At 42.7% G+C, this 19339-nt stretch overlaps 2 protein-coding genes across 2 annotated transcripts in view; one reads left to right on the forward strand and one right to left on the reverse strand.

Moving 5' to 3' along the window:
* The window catches only part of LOC140395772 (unconventional myosin-Vb-like), a 156199-nt gene extending 152844 nt beyond the window's left edge, over positions 1-3355 (forward strand). The window contains exons 35-36 of the mRNA XM_072483929.1: positions 2114-2194; positions 3190-3355. Coding sequence (XP_072340030.1) covers positions 2114-2194; positions 3190-3342 — 234 coding nt within the window. The 3' untranslated portion in view covers positions 3343-3355. The remainder of the gene's footprint in view (positions 1-2113; positions 2195-3189) is intronic.
* A 154-nt stretch (positions 3356-3509) lies between these two features.
* Positions 3510-19339, reverse strand: part of LOC140395097 (protein unc-13 homolog A-like) — a 522914-nt gene continuing 507084 nt past the window's right edge. The window contains exon 43 of the mRNA XM_072482511.1: positions 3510-9155. Coding sequence (XP_072338612.1) covers positions 8870-9155 — 286 coding nt within the window. The 3' untranslated portion in view covers positions 3510-8869. The remainder of the gene's footprint in view (positions 9156-19339) is intronic.

Consider the following 19339-nt stretch of genomic DNA (forward strand, 5'->3'; position numbering starts at 1 on the left):
GTGTCAAGATACCAACTTTACAGTGGAAGCACCAGGGAGCCACCCTGCACTTACCCTGACCACCCAGGGGTCTCCAATGGCCCAGGAGACCCTTCCGGGTACCATTCTCCTGGTCCATGTTTATGTGGACCAGTGCTGAATGGCGCCTGGCTGTGGCCTCACTGGGGAGGCCGGAGAATCGAGGGAAGCCGGAAGATATCAAGCAAGTTTGCTGAAGCTGGTTGAAAACCGGCTTCGGCGTGCGCCGTTTGGCCCCGCTACTTGTCGGCGGGATTCTGGCTCCGACATTTTGCGGACCTTGGATGAATCCTGCGAAGTGTGAAGGTGGCTGGGAAGCCCGCGAGAAGGCTCTCCCAGCATTCACCTGCCGCATTGCGCTCAAGGGAGAACGCAACATGGCCAGTGGATCGCACCAATTATTTCTGTGAGAAAGTGGTGAGTTCATGTAAAGACTATGGAAGCAGATTATATTGGTACTTTCAAATGTAAATTAGATCTAATTTTTTTTAGAATATTGAGTAACGTGAAGCATGTTGCTATAAACTGAGAGGACTTTGGACCAATTGTTCCAAAGACTTCCGTTATGGGTTCTAATTCTCTGAACTACTTGATAATTGCCTTGGGCAACTCTATTACTGTACATTGTGGGACTACTCGCTAGTAAGAAGTAAACTAGATGGACAGTGCTTTTTGTTTAGCAATTCTGTTATTTTGCATGAGAATCTACCAATTGCTTATGATTAGAAAGACGATTGCATAATAGTGGGAAACAAAAATGGTGACAGTGGTCCATGTCCAGGATATCTAGAGTAGAGGGGCCTACTCCTTTAAGACTAATAATAATCTTTATTGTCTCAAGTAGGCTTACATTAACACTGCAAAGAAGTTACTGTGAAAAGCCCCTCCCCACCACATTCCGGTGCCTGTTGGGTACACAGTGAGAGAATTCAGAATGTTCAATTCACCTAACAGCATGTTTTTCGGGACATGTGGGAGGAAACCAGAGCACAGGAGGAAACCCACGCAGACACGGGGAGAACGTGCAGACTCCCACTGACAGTGATCCAAGCTGGACCATTGTGCTACTGTGCTGCCCGCAATAGTTTGCTTGAGCTATTTCAACTTAATGCAATAACAGTGACTCCAAAACATCCAGCTCATTACAGAAATGAACCTTCTCCCCTTCCCTCCTGTATTTAATGCTGATTTGAACAGGTGCAACAGCCTCTCCACCTTGGTGTTGGGAAGAGTCAGTGTCAATTAAAAACATTTTTTTTCCAGATATTTCCCTTTCACCTAGGCATAGTTCTGGTACCCTAACAAGCAAGTTTTCCAGTGTGCCAGCCAAGGAGATGGTTAACTAATGTCTGAGACGGCAGCCAAGTCTGCCAAATTTCAAGCACTAGCATTGCTATTTGCTAGCCCACTGAAAACAGTGGCTGGGACAAGGCTCCACCCCAAACCTTTCCTTGTTATAGAAGCTAATGTCAAATTTACCGCATCAGTCAACTCTCCATCTTCTGAGAAATGACCAGACAACAACCATGTGTATATACACTGGAAAGTTTCTGAAATTTGCATTGCATGGTTGCTGGTCATCCTTGTTTATTTACCCACCTGAGGCTGCAACTGTCCTATAGTCATCCTCCGGATGGATCCCACTATGCGTAGTTTTAAAACCTTTAAAACTGAGTAAACATTGAAAAAAAAATTTAGAATACCCAATTCATTTTTTTTCCAATTAAGGGGCAATTTTAGCGTGGCCAATCCACCTACCCTGCACATCATTTTGGGTTGTGGAGGTGAGACCCACACAGACACAGGGAGAATGTGCAAACTCCACACGGACAGTGACCTGGGGCCAGGATCAAAACCTGGTCCTCGGTGCCGTGGGACAGCAGTACTAACCACTGCGCCACCGTGCCGCCCTTGCTGAGTAAACATCTGACCAGTTGCTTCAAAAATTTAACTACTCCTGCCATTTTGATGGAATTAAGACCATTTCATCTTTAACTTGCTGCATCTGTTCACTTCCTGTAATTGCTACTTTGAAATTAGAATTTCAACCTGACTTTTTTCTACTGATCTGCTTTTACCCTTTGCTTTCTAACAGATTGTGAAAATACTGACCCTATATACACCCATGAATGAATTTGAAGAACGTGTGACTGTAGCTTTTATAAAGAATATTCAGGTATCTATTATTAATTAATCATAGTTGTTGAAACCAGGCATGTTCAGTAATTACGCCTAATTTTTGATCTTTTGTATGTTTAGACATCTAACATTTCTTTGCATGATCATATTCCCTCATCTCTTAAATTTCTTTTGAATAATTAAGACTGGTTTGGAGGAATGAAGGGGGCTTTTGGGGAAAAGCTTTGCAAGCTTTCTTCTGCATGACTGATTTTTTTCTCCACTGTTCTATACAACTGAGGACAATCCATCTTTTTGTGGTTTAACAAATCCCAATTCCTTGGGCTTCTGAACATTTAAATGCTTTTTGATTTTTCTACTAGGAACAATTTTAACTAATTTATGGTACAACAATACAAATTTGCACAACTCTGATGTAAATGCCATCTTTAAAATATATTATCAGTGCCTCACTCTTCTTTGGGGGTAACTTATTCTACCATGAGTTAGAGTTTATGAATAACGGGGTTAAACCCATGTGTGTGATTTAATGAACAGAAGAATTGTGGATTGCTGATCTTTGAATGTAGTGGCCTTTTAAGTGAAGGTACAGGTCATAATCACATTTCCATTCAATCTCCTCCCTGGATCTCGCTCATGGATGGGAATACGTGTGATTTCAACAGTGCATGTGGATTTATTTTTCCTTTTGGTAAAAAGACCACCACACCGCCACCTCTCTCTCAAAAAAAAGTCAGTTGGAGATTTCCCCCCAAATGTTTCTTAGCATCGACTAGTGTGCAGAGTGACTATTAAACTGAAATGCTGAAAACTGCTGCGATTAGCTTGCTGTTGTTTGACCTTGTGATCTTTTGATAAGTATATTCCCATAATTTCTGCAGTTGGATTACCTTGTCCATGGAATGCAGAGTAGATCTGAACCTTATTACCTTTACAAGTAATGTTTTGAAATGTAATAGCCCCCCGCTGTGTAACTAACCAATTATCATAGCTAAGGGCATAACTGGTTATACTGAATGTTTTGTCTTGTAGAATCGATTGGCAGGTAGAAGTCCAAGTCGTCAACTGCTAATGGAGCTAAAGCATGTGTTTGCTGTAAACTTTCCCATCATTCCTTCTCCTGTGAACCTGGACCAGATCAAAATCCCTGTGACCTTGCAGCTGGACTTTCTAAATAGATTCTGAATATGCATTTAGATATGGGTTTGGTCATCTGGAGTGGATTTACAACTGGCAAGATTTTGGTTAAAAGCTGCATAGTTTTGCAGAAGTAGCAGCTTGTTGCAAGTGACTGTAAAATTACATTTGTGTAGTTAAATAGCATAGCCCTCTTAATGCTAAACACATATAAGTTCAATTGAAAAAACAGCTTTTATTACAAGTACTTATTTGCAGTTCCTTTGAAGCTAACAGCTAGTTCTAAAATGACGGGTGGCATCTTTTTGAAGCCTAAAGCATAAAACAGCCCACTAGTGGATCCAAGCCCAAAACCTAGGGTGGGGAAGAGTTTGTGAAGGTATACAGACACAGATGGGATTTTAGCTTGAGGTAATTGATTCAAGCTCACTGAAATGTTTGAAGTGTAGTTTGAGCACTTTGATTTGTTCACATGCACTAAATGAATCTTTACTCAGATGTTCAGTTTAGTTGTGATTCAAAACTGAAAGTCGGCTGAAGGTTTTTGAGCAGTTAACTTAACCACAATACAATTTATATTTTTATGGTACTTTTTCATTACTGTGCACTTTTCCTCCACCTGGGGAGTTGGGTACTCCATATTTAAGTTGCATGTCACTGATTTATGTTACTGATAAACTAAGAGAAAATTTGAGATCATCTGAATCATTTCCCTGATTTAAGAACCCTGTCCCCCACCCTGATGCTCAAAATTTCCCCTTTCAGTGGCTTAACCCGTGTGGGGAAACACAACTAAATAAAGCAGACCTGAGATTGATATGGTTCTGTCCCATGTTTGTGCTTAAAACTATTTATTCTTGCATTATTCATAATAAAATCAACTTTTAAATTTGTAAGAGGATATTTTTGTGATATTGACTAGCAAATCATTGCAAAATGTACATGTAAATAGACTAATACACTTTCAAAATGACAATGAAGTTCCAATCCAACATTTACATTTTTCTGCAATGCATATGAAAAAGCTATTCTGTAATTGAAACTGATTTGATTTTATAGAATTATTTCAATGTACTTGTTGCTGTCCTGTAATATATTACTGTACTTTATTATTAATGTACTTTATACATTTCATTGTCAGACGGGATCTTAATCCTTTTTAAGGATGTTCTTTAATTCAGTATTCTCTAATAAAATATAAGTAAATAATCAGTAGTGGAGAAAATGGCAGTTACATCATTGTTTTGGCCTCAGAAGGTAATATTGATACTAAGATTTATTTCAGATCTAACACAGACAATATTTCTCAAAATTGAAATGTGCGTTTTTTGTTGTTTGACACCTTTTTTTCTTTGTAATACGATAGATGACAATATATGATGCAATCTTTTTGAATGGCCATTGAGGAAGTCTGGTAATTCAAAAGTTATTGGTGGTTTATTTCGACTTTGATGAAATGACTCTTTAAACTACCATAAACGTTACTATCACTTTGCTGTGATATTTGGCCCTGCACTCTCTTGGTACCACAATAGAGTAATAGGGACAAAGGTTTGCTCTTTTGAATCTCTGGAATGCAAAGTTTCGGATCTTGATTTTTTCTGAAGGGAAAAGTGGCATATGAATGCTATACATGCCTAGGAAATCTAATTTTAAATGTCATTGGGTCATGCAGGTCCATATTAATGCTCTCTGGAGACCATTGCTTTTAATTTGGATTTAATATTTCATAATTGAACAGATAGATTGATTATAGCTTTTTTTTACTGCTGCCTCAAGGTAGTTCTGCAATAAGTTGTTTGCATTTGGAAATGTTTTTGTATAAGTAAGCAGAGACAACTATCTAACGTCATGATATTATAGCTAAGTAAAGAGCTCCACAATGTCTCAATGTGTTTGAAGATGGAACTGATGAGATTGGAGATCAAACTAGTCCGAGAATTCGGCAGCCAGCGGGGACGGGATTCATGCCGCCCAACGGCGATTCTCCGGCCCGGTGGGGGGTCAGAGAATCCCGCCCTATGTCTTTTGAGAATTCGCTATCCACCTTAACAATGAATCTCATAGACCCAATCCACAGATGCTGCCAGACCTACTGAGTATTTCCAGCATTGATTTGTTTTATTTCTGTAGTGCCTTTCTTGATGTTCCAAATTGCTTCAGGACCAACACAATAGTGACAAAAACAGAATTGGACCATTCAGCCTTGAGTCTGTTCCACCGTTTAATTATAGCGTGGTTAACCTGCACCTCCATTCCATTTACCCATGTTTGATAAAAGGTTTCAAGGGATATGGAGCAGACGAGCAACTTATCATTAGGAGTCCCCTTAAAACAATTTAATTGATTTTTCTCCTTTCCTCATTGCTACCCCATTTAAATTACTCGAAACTGGGATTAAATTTCATTCCTTCCAGATCTGTATGGCACAGTACTAAACCTGGTAGTGCAGTTGGCTACTGCTAGTGCCATGTTATATTTCTAATGCTGAATATTACAAAGTGGAAGTAAGAACCATTTTTAAAATTTGTGTGAATTATCTAAAATTAAAGATTTTTTAATTCTGGTGTAAAATTATTGGAGTCATTTATGAACTTTTATTAGCTTTGGTTTTGCTTCAAAGAAATAAAGGTGTGATTAAGTTTATTCTAGGAGGGACTATCAACTGCCCTTGGATCTGGGCCAAACAAGAAACCGAACAGTTTTGCAAAGTATATTTGAAATACAAAATATAAAATTAAAAAGGAAAAATTCTGTAAAGTACCATAAATGAGCAACAGCGAAAGGTTTCCTCCCTGCTGAAGACCAGTTTGGAATAGGATTCTAACGGTGAAGGCAGTAAATAGTGCAAATTATTTCAAACCACCCAATGCCTGCTGAACATTGCTGCAATTAATGGGCTGCTTTGTTTAGGGTGTTCTGAACTAGTGTTCTGAAATGGTTTTCAGCATTCTGGGTGCTGAAAATATATTAGAAACAAAGCACATTTAAAATTACATTTCAAAAATTGTTAAGCTTCATGCTATTTTCCTAATTGTCCTCAAATAAAATTGAGTAATGAATATTCCGCCACAGAAAATGCCACACCCTTCATTTGGAACTATTTACTGTCATGCAGTCCCTCACTTACAAAAAATCAGTTCTTACATTAAAATTAGCATATAAGGCAGCAAAACAAGTGAACATGAGAGAATACCACTGTTGGTACAGCAATGTGGTTTCCAAACCGAACGTGAAGTTACCTTAAAATCATCTCCAAGGATTAGACAAAAGTTTTTTTTTCTCGGCTCATAAAATATATAATGAACTGAGGAAGGGGATGATGAATACTGCTCTTTTCCTTTCCCATTCTGCATATTCAATGTGGGAAGTTTGGTATTAAATTCATTTTTTTAAATATCTGTGTTCTCATAGTAAAATGGTACCTTTTTTTCATATTCTGCATAGACTATTTTAAATTCAATCTTGGTCTGTCCTTGGCCAGACAAAAGGCCCTATTGTCTGGACTGCAATGGAAACTGCACACCCAGCCATCCTAAGTGTGCCACTGGTTGCTAAGGGTAGGAAGACATCAGTAACATAACTAAGATTTAATAGAAAGTTGTGCTTTCAAAATTAGTCATAGCATACAAATGCCACGATAATGGGAGTCAAATAATGGTGAGTTTAAAAAAATAAGTTAATTCTTTTCAGTAGAGAGCAGTCTTCCACTAATCGTGGAGCTGTTTTCTGGAGGATTCATATACATAATCAGGGTCTTTGCTCAATTACGTTGCTTAAAACTATTTAATACTTTGACCAGATAAGTACTTGCATTGGGACTATGAAAAGTAATATTTTTTCTCAAATTTAATGGCTAAAATGATCAGAAATGGCTAAAATATGTTCTGACAATTCACATTTCCTGCTGTCAGACTATTAATGTTTGACAATTTTGATATTTAAAAAGTAAACATAAGAAAAAAATAATGAGTTTGTTTCAGATCAGGTGAGATCCAGTGCAAGCTGAAGTTTTAATCTTTTTTTTTAGATATCAGCTACTGAAGGCCTAAGATTTCAAAAACAAAGATCCTAGGTATTACTTTGGCTTCTTAGTTGCAACCTTGACACGAAGTGTGGTGAATGCAAATAGATTTTTGTAACTATCTTGATATTACAAATTTGTAACTCGAGGATTTGCATTGAATACGTTTCTTGGTTATCATAAGCCTTGCCAATTCTCTGTTCTTTTATCAGTCTTTAGGTTCTTTGCAGAAATTTTTTTTTTTTTAAACTTAGTTCTGTATAGTGGCAGCAAGGAAAAAGAAAAAAAAGGATTAGAATAGATGGATTAAATTATATTAGTGGGAATGGTAACATGGTTATGTTACTGGACTGACAATTCTGAAATCCAAATCATCGAGAGTGTTTCAAAAATTGTATCACCAATGATGACCATGTAATTAGCAGATTGTCATATAAACCGTTCACAAACTTAGTGAAGGAACTCCTTGCATAGTCTTTGCCTATATGTGACTTCAGATCTACAGTAGTGGTTAACTTTTAACTGCCCTCTGAAATGGCCTATCAAGCTATTCGATTGACGAGGGAAAACCGGGATGGACAATAAATGGAGGCCTTGCCAGTGCCACCCACATCCTGCAAATTAATTTTAAAAAGTCAGAATAAAAATAGGTAGAATGGAGAGAGGATGGTTAAAAAGGACAAATGATGTACATGTTAATAATTTTATGTAAATTTTTGTTATTTCAATTGTGGCTCATAAGGCTACTCATGATGCTTTTTACAGTAATATTATTCAGTCACAGTGCATAAGCTGAAACAAAATTAATTAATAGATGGGAGTTTCTCTGGATTGACCTAAGTTTTAATGGTCCTTAGAATGGCTATTAGATGTTAATCTTTCCATTTTTTCATTACACCAGAATTTTAAACGTATGTTGAGGAACTAACCTATTATTTTAAAGATGCCATTTTCTTTTGCAATGCAATAAATAAAATGCAAAAACTTGGGTCTAATCCTATGGTTTGTAGAATACCAAGCCTGTTTGTGAGTACAGCTCCAGCGTAGCAATTTGTTCAAGAAATACTGTGGAATGTGTAAGAAATTGGCTACACCAGTGAGTATAAAGACACTTTGGCATTTTGGTGTTAAAGAGGAAGGTAACTGAGACTTTTCACAAGAGGTATATAAGTTCTCTCAGCTGTAGGTCTCCACAAGGACAGGATCACAGTGCTCATTGTACACAGGCTCAGTAGAGTCATGCGGGGATTTATTTACACGTGATATTAGCCTTAAGATAAAGTCAATCCAATTGTTACTTGTAAATATTCAGATTTCTAAGGGGCTGGGTGCTGCCTCTCATGAACAAAAAATAAAATTAGTTGTCCACGCTGGCAAAAAAATTACAGAGACATCATGCATTTACCAAAACTTGAAATCAGACCTCTGCTGATTTTTTTTTTTTGCTTATTTCGTAAGTGGGACATGTGGCTTCATTAGATGAGAAAACTGAAGCTCCAAAGTAATAAATTAAAATTCTAAACTCTGCTCTTTTGATTTTGGCCACTTCTTTCAACTGCCCTCCTCAGCAGAACGTATGTCAGATTTTAATTTTACAAATTCCTTTGCCACCTCATCATTGTTTCTTTGTGAAAGTATCCTGAGGACAGTTAGTCCTGTCTCATCCATATGAATTCTGCGACCAAGTGGTAACCAACAGGCACAACTTCCCTTCTGAATAATATCATGCAGCTGCATCACGGCAATTCCCACACTTCGATCTTCTCGGGCAAAACAGTAATCCTTCACGCAAATCTGGAGCTCATAGCATTCTGGGCCATCCTCGGCGCTCAAGGTGCTGTAAATTAATGAAGCAAATTAAGTCAATAGTATGCCTACAAAACTAATTTATGCTCAGTTCTAGTACAGCATCTAAATGTATTTGTTATAATCACCTTTGTCTACTGTCGATAGTTGCAATAACACAGTAAGAACTAAGTTGACAATTTGTAATAAATTAACGGACAGCATGGGCGAAATTCTCCAGTATCGGCGTGATGTCCGCCGACCGTCGCCAAAAACGGCGCTAATCAGTCGGGCATCGCGCCGCCCCAAAGGTGCGGAATCCTCCGCATCTTGGGGGGCCGAGCCCTAACCTTGCGGGGCTAGGCCCGCGCCGGACTGATTTCCGCCCCGCCAGCTGGTGGAAAAGGCCTTTGTTGCCCCGCCAGCTGGCACGGAAATGACATTGCCGGGCGGCGCATGAGCGGGAGCATTAGCGGCCGCTCACTGCATCCCCGCGCATGCGCTCTGGAGGGAGTCACTTCCGCCTCTGCCATGGTGGAGACCGTGGCGAAGGTGGAAGGAAAAGAGTGCCCCCACGGCCCAGGCCTTCCCGCGGATCGGTGGGCCCCGATCGCGGGCCAGGCCACAGTGGGGGCACCCCCCCCGGGGCCAGATCGCCCCGCGCCCCCCCCTAGCAGCGGGACTTCGGCCCATCCGGGCCGGAGAATTGCCGGGGGGGGGGGGGGGGGGGGGGGCCAGCCAACCGGCGCGGCGCGATTCCCGCCCCCGCCGAATCTCTGGTGCCGGAGAATTTGGCAACCGGCAGGGGCGGGATTCACGCCAGCCCCCGGCGATTCTCCGACCCGGCGGGGGGTCGGGGAATCTCGCCCCATAACAGTTGCAGCACACAGGCCCAAGAGTTGACTAGCCAAATGTAGTTGATGTGGTGTACATAGGCTTTCAAAAGGTATTTGATACAGTGCCACATAATTAACCTGTCAGCACAGTTGAAGCCCATGGAATAAAATGGACATTAGCAGCATAGATATGAAGTTGTCTGGGTAACAAGAAAATGTAGTGGTGCTGAATGGTGGCTTTTCAGATTGGAGAAAGATAAAGTAAGGTTCCTTGGGTGTCAGTAGTAGGATCACATTATCTGTACTTGGAAGCATTGTGAACGGTGAGTGATAGACTTTGAGAAAGCACAGACAGGCTGTTGGAATGGGTAGACATGTGGCAGATGATGCAGGGAGGTATGAAGTGATGCCCTTTGGTAATGAGTATGGGGAGGCAATAAGTGTTTTAAAGGGGTGCAGGGAGAGAGAACTTGGGGTATATGTGGGGAAAAAAAAATAATTGAAGGTGGTAGGACAGATTGATGGTGGCTAAAAAGGCATATGGGATCCTGCTCTTTTAGATAAAGGCAAGGAAGTTATGGTGAATCTTTTTAAACACTGGCGGCCTCAGCTGGAGAGATGTCTAATTCTGGGCAATGCACTTTAAGGAGGGTGTGAAGGCATGAGAGAGAGGGCTGAGATGATTTACAAGAATGGTTCCAGGGATGAGGGACTTCAGTTATTTGGATAGATTACAAAAGAGAAAAAGGTTATTAGACTTGGTATTGTGAATTTATGACAGGATTATTGATTACCTCAGTGAAGGCACCCCTAGGTAGCCACGATCACAATATGATTGAATTTTACTTTCAGTTGGAAAGTGAGAAGAGTGGGTCCTAACACCAGTATTTATACCTTGAATAAGGGCAACTATGTGGGATGAAAGCTCAGATAGCTGTAGTGAACTGGATACTAGGCTAGAGGATCGATCAATAGAGAAGCAGAGGCAGACATTTGTACAGATATTTCAGAATACTCAAGTATATTCCTGCTAGAAAGAACATTTCTAAGGGGAGGAGGACTCCATCCGTGGTTAACTGCAGTAAAGGAAAGGATCAAACTTGAGGAATACGAATACAATGTTCGATTGGCAGTTGAGATGATTGGTCAGAATATAATGATTGCAGAGAATGACCAAGATTAATCAGGAGAAAGAAGTTATGAGGGGAAACAAGATAGAAATGTAAAAATGGGGGATAGAAATTTTCGGAAATGGGAGGAGAAGGGGATTAAAGCACAAAGATTTGTTTCTTGGGGGTCGGAAGGAGCTGGAAAGCGAAGTATGGGCTGGAGCAGGGGGTAATGTTTAGATACATGCAGGTTCGGGATTTTGCCAGGAAGGCAATACCGAGCTTCCCGGTGGAGCCAGCCTCCACATGCTGGAGGAGGTGCTGACAACGGGGATTGGAGAAGGAGGTAGTGTCGGCGGTTTATGGAGGTATTTTTGAAGAGGAGATCAAAGCAAAATGGGAGGAATAGTTGGGAGAGGGTATGGAGGAGGGGTTCTGGTGTGAGGTGCTCCAGAGAGTGAAAGCCTCCACCTCGTGCGCGAAGTTGGGGCTGATACAGCTGAAGGTGGTATATCGAGCACACCTCACAAGGGCGAGGATGAGCCGATTCTTTGAAGGGGTAGAAGATGTGTGTGAACGTTGCGGGGCGGCAGGGGGGGGGGGGGGAGGGGGAGGAGAGAGAAACCCGCAAATCACGTTCATATGTTTTGGTCCTGTCCAAAGCTGGAGGATTACTGGAAGGAGGTTTTTAGGGTAATCTCTAAAGGGGTGCACATGAAACTGGACCCGAGCCCTCGGGAGGCCATGGGCGGTATTCTCTCTTTCTCTTTCTCTCTTCCCCCCCCCCCCCACGCTGGGTGGGTGAATCGCCTGGGCACCGCGCAGGTCCCGCCACGCCGCCCGCACTTCTCCCACCAGCCCCCCCCCCCCCCCAAACCGGCGAGGCACGAATCACGGCTGGGCGCTAGGAGAATCGCCTCTTGCCATTGGTAATGGGTGAGCGGCGATTCTCCGGCCTGAATGGCCTGACGGCCTGCCAAACACGACAGGTTCCCGCCGGCGCCATCCATACCTGGTCGCTGCCGGCGGGAACAGCGCGGGAATGCTGAGGGGGTGGCCTGTGGGGGGGCCTCAAAAGGGGTCTGGCCCGCAATCGGTGCCCACCGATCGGCGGGCCGGCCTCTCTGAAGGAGGACCTCCTTTCCTCTGCTGCCCCGCAAGATCCATCCGACATCTTCTTGCGGGGCGGCCGCGTGGAGGACGGCAACAGCGCATGCGCGGGTGACGTCATTTACACGGTGCCGCGTGCCCGGCGCGTGTAAATGACGCGGCGCCGCTCCTAGCCCCCTGGGGGCGGGAGAATAGGGGGCTGGGAACGGCATCCGACGCCGGAGTGAAACACTCCGGTTTTCACTCCAGCGTCGGGACTTAGTCTCCCGATGGGAGAATTGCACCCCATATTCGGCGTGTCGGATCAGCCGGGGTTGGAAATGGGTGTGGAGGCAGATATTGTAGCCTTCGTCTAGTTGATCGCCCAAAGGCGGATCTAATGTGATGGCGAGCAACCTCTGCACCCTGTGCCCTGGTGTGGCGGGGGGGGACCTGTTGTAATTCTTGAGAAGGTTAAATTTGAACGGAGGGGAAGGATGGAGGGGTTCTACAATTCATGGGCATTATTCATTATGCACTTTCAAGAACTGGATAACATCGAACATTAATTTGGGGGTGGGGGGTGGTTGGGGGGAGGGGGACTGTGTGTGTTAATGGTGACTATGGGTGATTCCGGATTCCTTTTTGTCATTGGTTTGTGAACATGCGGGCTAAGGTTTGGGGTTTGGTGAAAGGATGGGATCTTTGTTATTGATATGGGGATTGACATTATATTCGTTACTGATTATTGTTTATTGTTGGTGGGTGCAAACTTGGGAGAAAATGAGAAAAAGGAGGAGAATAAAAAATATATATTTTTTTAATGTAAAAATGGATAGCAAGAGTTTCTACAGGCATTTAAGAAGGACAAGAGGTAAGTAAAGTGTGTTGGTTCTCTAGAGAGTGACAATGGAGAGTTAATAGTAGATAATAAGGAAAGGGTAGATGAAATGAACAAATATTGCGCTTACAAAAAATATTCCAGTAAGAGCTGTAAATCACGAGGTGGGAAAGATGGTAACTTGGTGAAATTACTATCACTAGGAGTGATAGTAATTCCTCTCCAAATAAGTAATAGCATTCCATAAGCCCACGCACTGTAGCTACATACTAAACATTTGTTGACTCATGTACTAGAACACCTAGATCCCTCTGCACCTCAGAATTCTGCACCTGTCCGGCGCTTAAGTAAAATTGTTTTTTTTATTCTTCCTGCCAAAAAGTGAACAATCTCACATTTTCCCACATTATTCTCCATCTGCCAAATTTCTGCCCACTCACCATGTCTCACCATGGGCTGCCATGTCTCCGGGTCCTGATGGACTTCACCATAAGGTCTTAAAAGGTGGCTAGTGAGTTAGTTGATGTATTGGTGTTAATTTTCCAAAATTCACTAGAATCTGGAAAAGTTTCACCAGAATGGAAAGTAGCAAATATAACCACAACCCCTCTATTCAAGAATGGAGGGAGGCCGTGGGAACTATAGGCCAGTTAGCTTGGCGTCTGTTATGGGGAAGGTATCAGACTCTAATCATTAAGGAAGTTATAGTGGGGCACGCAAGGTAATTGGAAGAGTCAGCATGGCTTGTGAAAGGGAAATTATGAGCTGGGTTCTTCTGCCCTGCTCGCCGCAAGGTCACCATGGGTGAATCGTAGACACTGGAAAGGTCAATTGACCTTGGGCGGGATTCTCTGGGCGGGCGCAGCCCGATGTTTCACCAATTTATGAAGGAGTAACAAGTGCTGTGGATTAAAGGGGAGCCTATGGATGTACTGCACTTGGATTTCCAGAAAGCATCTGATAAGGTTATTGTGGAAAATAACAGCTCATGGTGCAGGTACTACGTCAAAGGTTATTGTGGAAAATAACAGCTCGTGGCAGGGGGTAACATATTAACATGGTGAGAATATGGCTGACTGGCAGAACAGAGTATGCTTAAATGAGTCTTTTTCTGATTGGCAGAATGTGACAAGTGGAGTCCTGCAGTAGTCTCTGCTGGGGCCTCCACTTTTTACAATTTATATCCATGACTGGAGTGAAGACATGGTAGCTAAATTTGGAGATGACGCAATGCTGTGTGGAAGACATCAGGAGGTTGCAGACAGATATAGACAGGTTAGGTGAGTGGGCAGAAATTTGGCAGATGGAGAATAATGTGGGAAAATGTGAGATTGTTCACTTTTTGGCAGGAAGAATAAAAAAACAATTTTACTTAAGCGCCGGACAGGTGCAGAATTCTGAGGTGCAGAGGGATCTAGGTGTTCTAGTACATGAGTCAACAAATGTTTAGTATGTAGCTACAGTGCGTGGGCTTATGGAATGCTATTACTTATTTGGAGAGGAATTTAATATATGCTTCAGTTAAACAGGGCACTGGTAAGACCACATCTTGAATATTGTGTGTAGTTTTGCCTTATTTAAGGCAGAATCTAAATGTGTTAGAGGCAGTTCAGAGAAGGTTTACTAGTTTGATACCTGGAATAAGCAGGTTGTCATGAGGAAAGGTTGGACAATGTGAGCTTGTTTCCACTGGAGTTTAGATGAGTGAAGGGGTGACTTGACTTATGTATACAAGATCCTGAATGGTCTTGGAAAGATGTGGAAAGGATGTTTCCTCTTGTAGGTGAATCCAGAGGGTTGCCCTTTGAGGACAGATGAGGAGAATTTTTTTCTGTCCTAAGGTTGTGCAACTTTGGAACACTGCCTGAGGAGGTGGTGGAAGAAGGGTCATTTTTAAGGTGAAGGTAGATAGATTCTTTTTAGGGAAAGGCAGGAGTGGGAGTGGATGGGTATGTGGAATTCGAACTGATCAGCCATGATAATGAATGGCGGAGCAGGCTAGATGAGCCGAATGGCCTACTTCAGCTCCTAATTTAATATGTTTGTGTGAGCGGATAGTTGGAGGTGTTCAAAAGCATGTGGGGATTGCGATACAATAGATGGGAGAAATGGATCCTGTTGGCAGAGGGCAAATGAAGCAACAATGATGTGAAAAAAAATGTTTACATAATGACTGGTTAGGATCTAGAATGCACTGTATGTGATGGAGGCAAATTCAACTGTGGCTTTCTAAAGGGAATTAGAAAAGCACTTGAGAGAAAATGCTGGGCTATGGGGAAAGGGTGGAGAAGTAGGACTATTCTGTTGCTCTTGTAGAGAACCAGTATGGACACGAGGGCTAAATGGCATCCATCTACTGTAACAATTCTGTGATAACAGCAGTTATACTAATTCAAAAAGAGCGGATGGTGATCCCTATTAATTAGCAGCTCTGCCCTCTTCACACCTTTTATTCCCATATTAATTGAATTCAACTACACTGTTGTTAATTATCTTTGTGCACACAACATTTTGCTTACAACTAAAATCTTAGATTAATGTGGAATAAAGTTTGATTCACAGATGAAAAAAGATGGAGAGGAACTATTCTCCTTCCCAACAATGTATTACTAATATGGGCCAATTATACTTTGAAATATTAAAAATATTTAGCTGTCTGCTTTTAAACTGGGACAGAGTTTGAATCATCCAAGCCCATTAAAAAAGGAGGTTTCTGTTTTATTACAAAATTAGAGCTCATGGAAGTGGAAATGATTTCATTTTTTCTTTTGTGGGTTGTGATCGTTGCTGGCTGGCCAGCATTTATTGGCCATCACTAACTGCCCTTGAAGGTGTGATGAGCCACCTTTTTGGGCTGCTGCAGTCCATACATTGTAGGAGTATTCACTGTGCTGTTAGGGAGAGAGTTCCAATGTTTTGACCCTGTGACTGTGAAGGAACGATGACCTAGTTCCAAATCAAGATAGTGTGTGGCTTGGAGGGAAACTTGCAGATGCCACTGTTGCCCTTGTCCTTCTAGGTGATAAAGGTCCTGGGTGCTGTCAAAGGAGCCTTGGTGTGTTGCTGCAGTGCACATGTAGATGGTGCACTCTGATGCCACTGTGTGACAGTGTTGGAAGGAGTGAATTTTAAAGTGGTGGATGGGGTGCCAATTAAGCAGGCTGCTTTGTGTTCGATGGTGTCAGGTTTAAGTGTTGTTGGAGCTGCACTCATCCAGGCTAGTGGAGCGTTTTCCATCACACTTGTGACTCATGCTTTGCAGGTAGTGGAGAGATTTTGGGGAGTCAGGAGGTTGGTTATTTGTCACCGAACTCCTGACGTGCACTTATAGTCAGTATTTCTATGTCTGATCCAGTTCAGTTTCTGCTCAATGATAACCCCTGGGATGTTGATGGTGGGGATTCCGCAATGTAATGCCATGTTAATTGGAGATGGACCTTGTTGGGCCCTTCTGTGGCGCAAATGTCACTTGCCACTAATCAACCCAGGCCTGAATGTTATCCAGGTCTTGCTGTTTTTGGACATGGACTACTTCCGAATCTGTGTGGAGTTGTGAATGGTGGTGAACATTGCATAATCATCAGCGAACCTCTTCCCTTATGCTGGAAGAAAGGTAATTCAAGCAAATGAAAACCGAGTTAGGGCTAGAACATTATCCTGAGGAACACCTACAGTGATGTCCTGGGACTGATATGATGGACCGTCCAACAATATCACCCATCTATCTTTATGCTTTTATGTAACTCCAAGCAGTGAAGTTTTCCCCATAAACTGCCATTGCCTTTGCGAGGGTTGCTTGATGTCACGTGGTCAAATTGTGCTGTGATGTCAAGGGCAGTTACACTCTCATCTGCAGTTCAGCTCTTGTCCAGGTTTAAAAAAAATTTGTTCATGGGATGTGGGTGTCCAGCATTTATTTCCCATCTCTCATTGCCCCTGGAGCACAGTTAAGAGTCAACCGCATTGCTGTGGGTCTGGAGTCACATGGAGGCCAGACCAAGTAAGGGTGACAGATTTCCTTCCCCGAAGGACATTAGGGAACCAGGTGGGTTTTCCTGACAATCGACAATGGTTTCATGGCCATCATTAGACTTTTTAATTCCAGATATTTTATTGAGTTGAAATTCCATCACCTGCAATGGTGGGATTCGAACCCGTGTCCCCAGATCATTTATCCTAGGTCTCTGGAGTACTAGTCCACCAACAGTACCACTATGCCACTGCCTACCCTGATTCAATTCATTATACTGAATGGCTCTTGCAGCATCCAACTGAGCATCACTGAGCAGGTTTTGCTGAAGTATCTGTTGCTAGCAGTTTCAATGACCCCCTTCCATAACTTTGATGACAGAGTAGACTGCTGGATGCTAATTGACTGGATTGGATTTTTCCTGCTTATGGTCAGGACACAGCTGAACAGTTCTCCACATTGCTGGGCAGATGCCAGTTTTGTAGCCGCACATTAAAAGTATGCCTAGGGGCACGGGTTAGCTCTGGAGCATGAATCTTTAGTACTATTTTGGGGATGTTATAAGGGCCTTTGCAGTATTCAGTATCTTTGTGAATATCACATGGAGTATATAGAATTGGCTGAAGACTGGAAGTTGATGCATCCCAGAGTGTTGAAAGAGGTTGCTTGGTGGATTCCACTATTTTATGCAGTGAGAGTAGACCTTGTTAGCCTTGTATTAGGGAAAATATTATAATTGATATGCTAAATTGACACTTTGATAATTATGATCTGATTGGGCATAATCACGGATGTACGAATGGGGAATCATGTTTGATGAACTTGGAAGTTTTTTGAGGATGTTACAAACACACTTGACAATGGAGAGTTGATAGACTTAGCATATTTGGATTTTCAGTAGGCTTTTGATAAAGTCCCCACAGGAGGTTGATCAGGAAAATAAAAGCACATTGGATAGGAGGCACGTACTGGCATGGATTCAAGCTTGGTTAACATGAATAAACTGGTCATTCTTGCATTGGCAGGCTGTGGGTACTGGGGTCCTGCAAGACTTAATTCTTGGGGCCACAGCTGTTCACAATATGTATCACTTATTTGGATGTGGGGGCCAAATATAATGGGCTGGATTCTCTATCGGCGGATCCTCCATTTGCCAGAAGTACACATGCCCACGGATTCCCTGACTGTGTGGGGGGTGTCCATAATGGGAAACCCCATTGGCTGGCTGCCGGGACAGGATCCCGCTCATCTGACAAACGACGTATAATATGAGCAAATTTAAAATTGTCCATTTTGGTGGAAGGATAAAGAAGCTTATAACCCAAATGGTGAGAGATTGTAGAGCTCTTAATATACAGAGGGTTCAGGGTGTGTTAGTGCATGAATTACAAAAGGCTAGTATTTGGGTACAGCAAGTAATAGCTAATAGAACATTTGGTAGAATTTGCGATGTCCAAATGCAGAAAGATCTGGAATATTCAAACTTGGGGTGGCAAGTAACATTTGCACCACACAAGTAGCAGGTACTGACCATCTCTAATGAGAGAATATAGCCTTCACCACCCCCCCCCCCCCCCCCCCCCCCCCTGACATTCGACGGCATTACCATTGCTGAATTCTCCACTATCAACAGTCTGGGGGTTACCATTGACCAGAGACTGAACTGGCCTAACCATTACAAGGGCAGGTTAGAGACTTGGACTCCTGTGCCAAGTAATTTACCATCTATAAGGCACAAGTCTGGCTGTTCTGTTTGCTTGAATGACTGCAGCTCCAATGATGCTCTAGAAGCTCAACACCATCCAGGACAAAGCAGTCTGCTTGATTGGCACCCCATTCACAAACATTCACACTTCTGTCACCTATGCGTAGAAGCAGCAGTGTGTACAAGGTATACTGCAGAATCTCACCAAGCCTCCTTAAATAGAAACTTCCAAATCCATGACCACAACCATCTAAAACAGGGTTTTTCAAAGTGTGGGTCGTGAGCTGGGGTTGGGTCGTGAGCTGGGGTTGGGTCGTGGGCGGGTGGCAGAGCGATTGGTTGCAGCGGTCCTGATCGTGGGAGAAGTGCCCAATGGCCACTACCTCCAGTCAGAAGCAGCAGCAGTGAGCAGGTCACGTGCCCTCCATGTACATTTGATGTCAAGAACCCTCGATGTATGTGCTTTTGGCACCAAATCACAGAGGACAGCTGCTTCCATTTTCTAGCTGCTGGCAACCAAAGCAAGAGGACTGTGAAGATGGATCATTTTCTCACAAGGATGAGATGACCAGAGACTCAAATAGGCAGTGCATCAAGGGACAGGATCTCACAACAGAATCTGCTGGAGAAAGCTGCCCAGGAGAGTCCAGGGCTAGAGAAGTGCTAGTGTTAGCTCTGACAGAGCT

The sequence above is a fragment of the Scyliorhinus torazame genome, chromosome 18 (genome assembly GCF_047496885.1).
Source record: "Scyliorhinus torazame isolate Kashiwa2021f chromosome 18, sScyTor2.1, whole genome shotgun sequence".
In the NCBI taxonomy this organism is placed as follows: domain Eukaryota; kingdom Metazoa; phylum Chordata; class Chondrichthyes; order Carcharhiniformes; family Scyliorhinidae; genus Scyliorhinus; species Scyliorhinus torazame.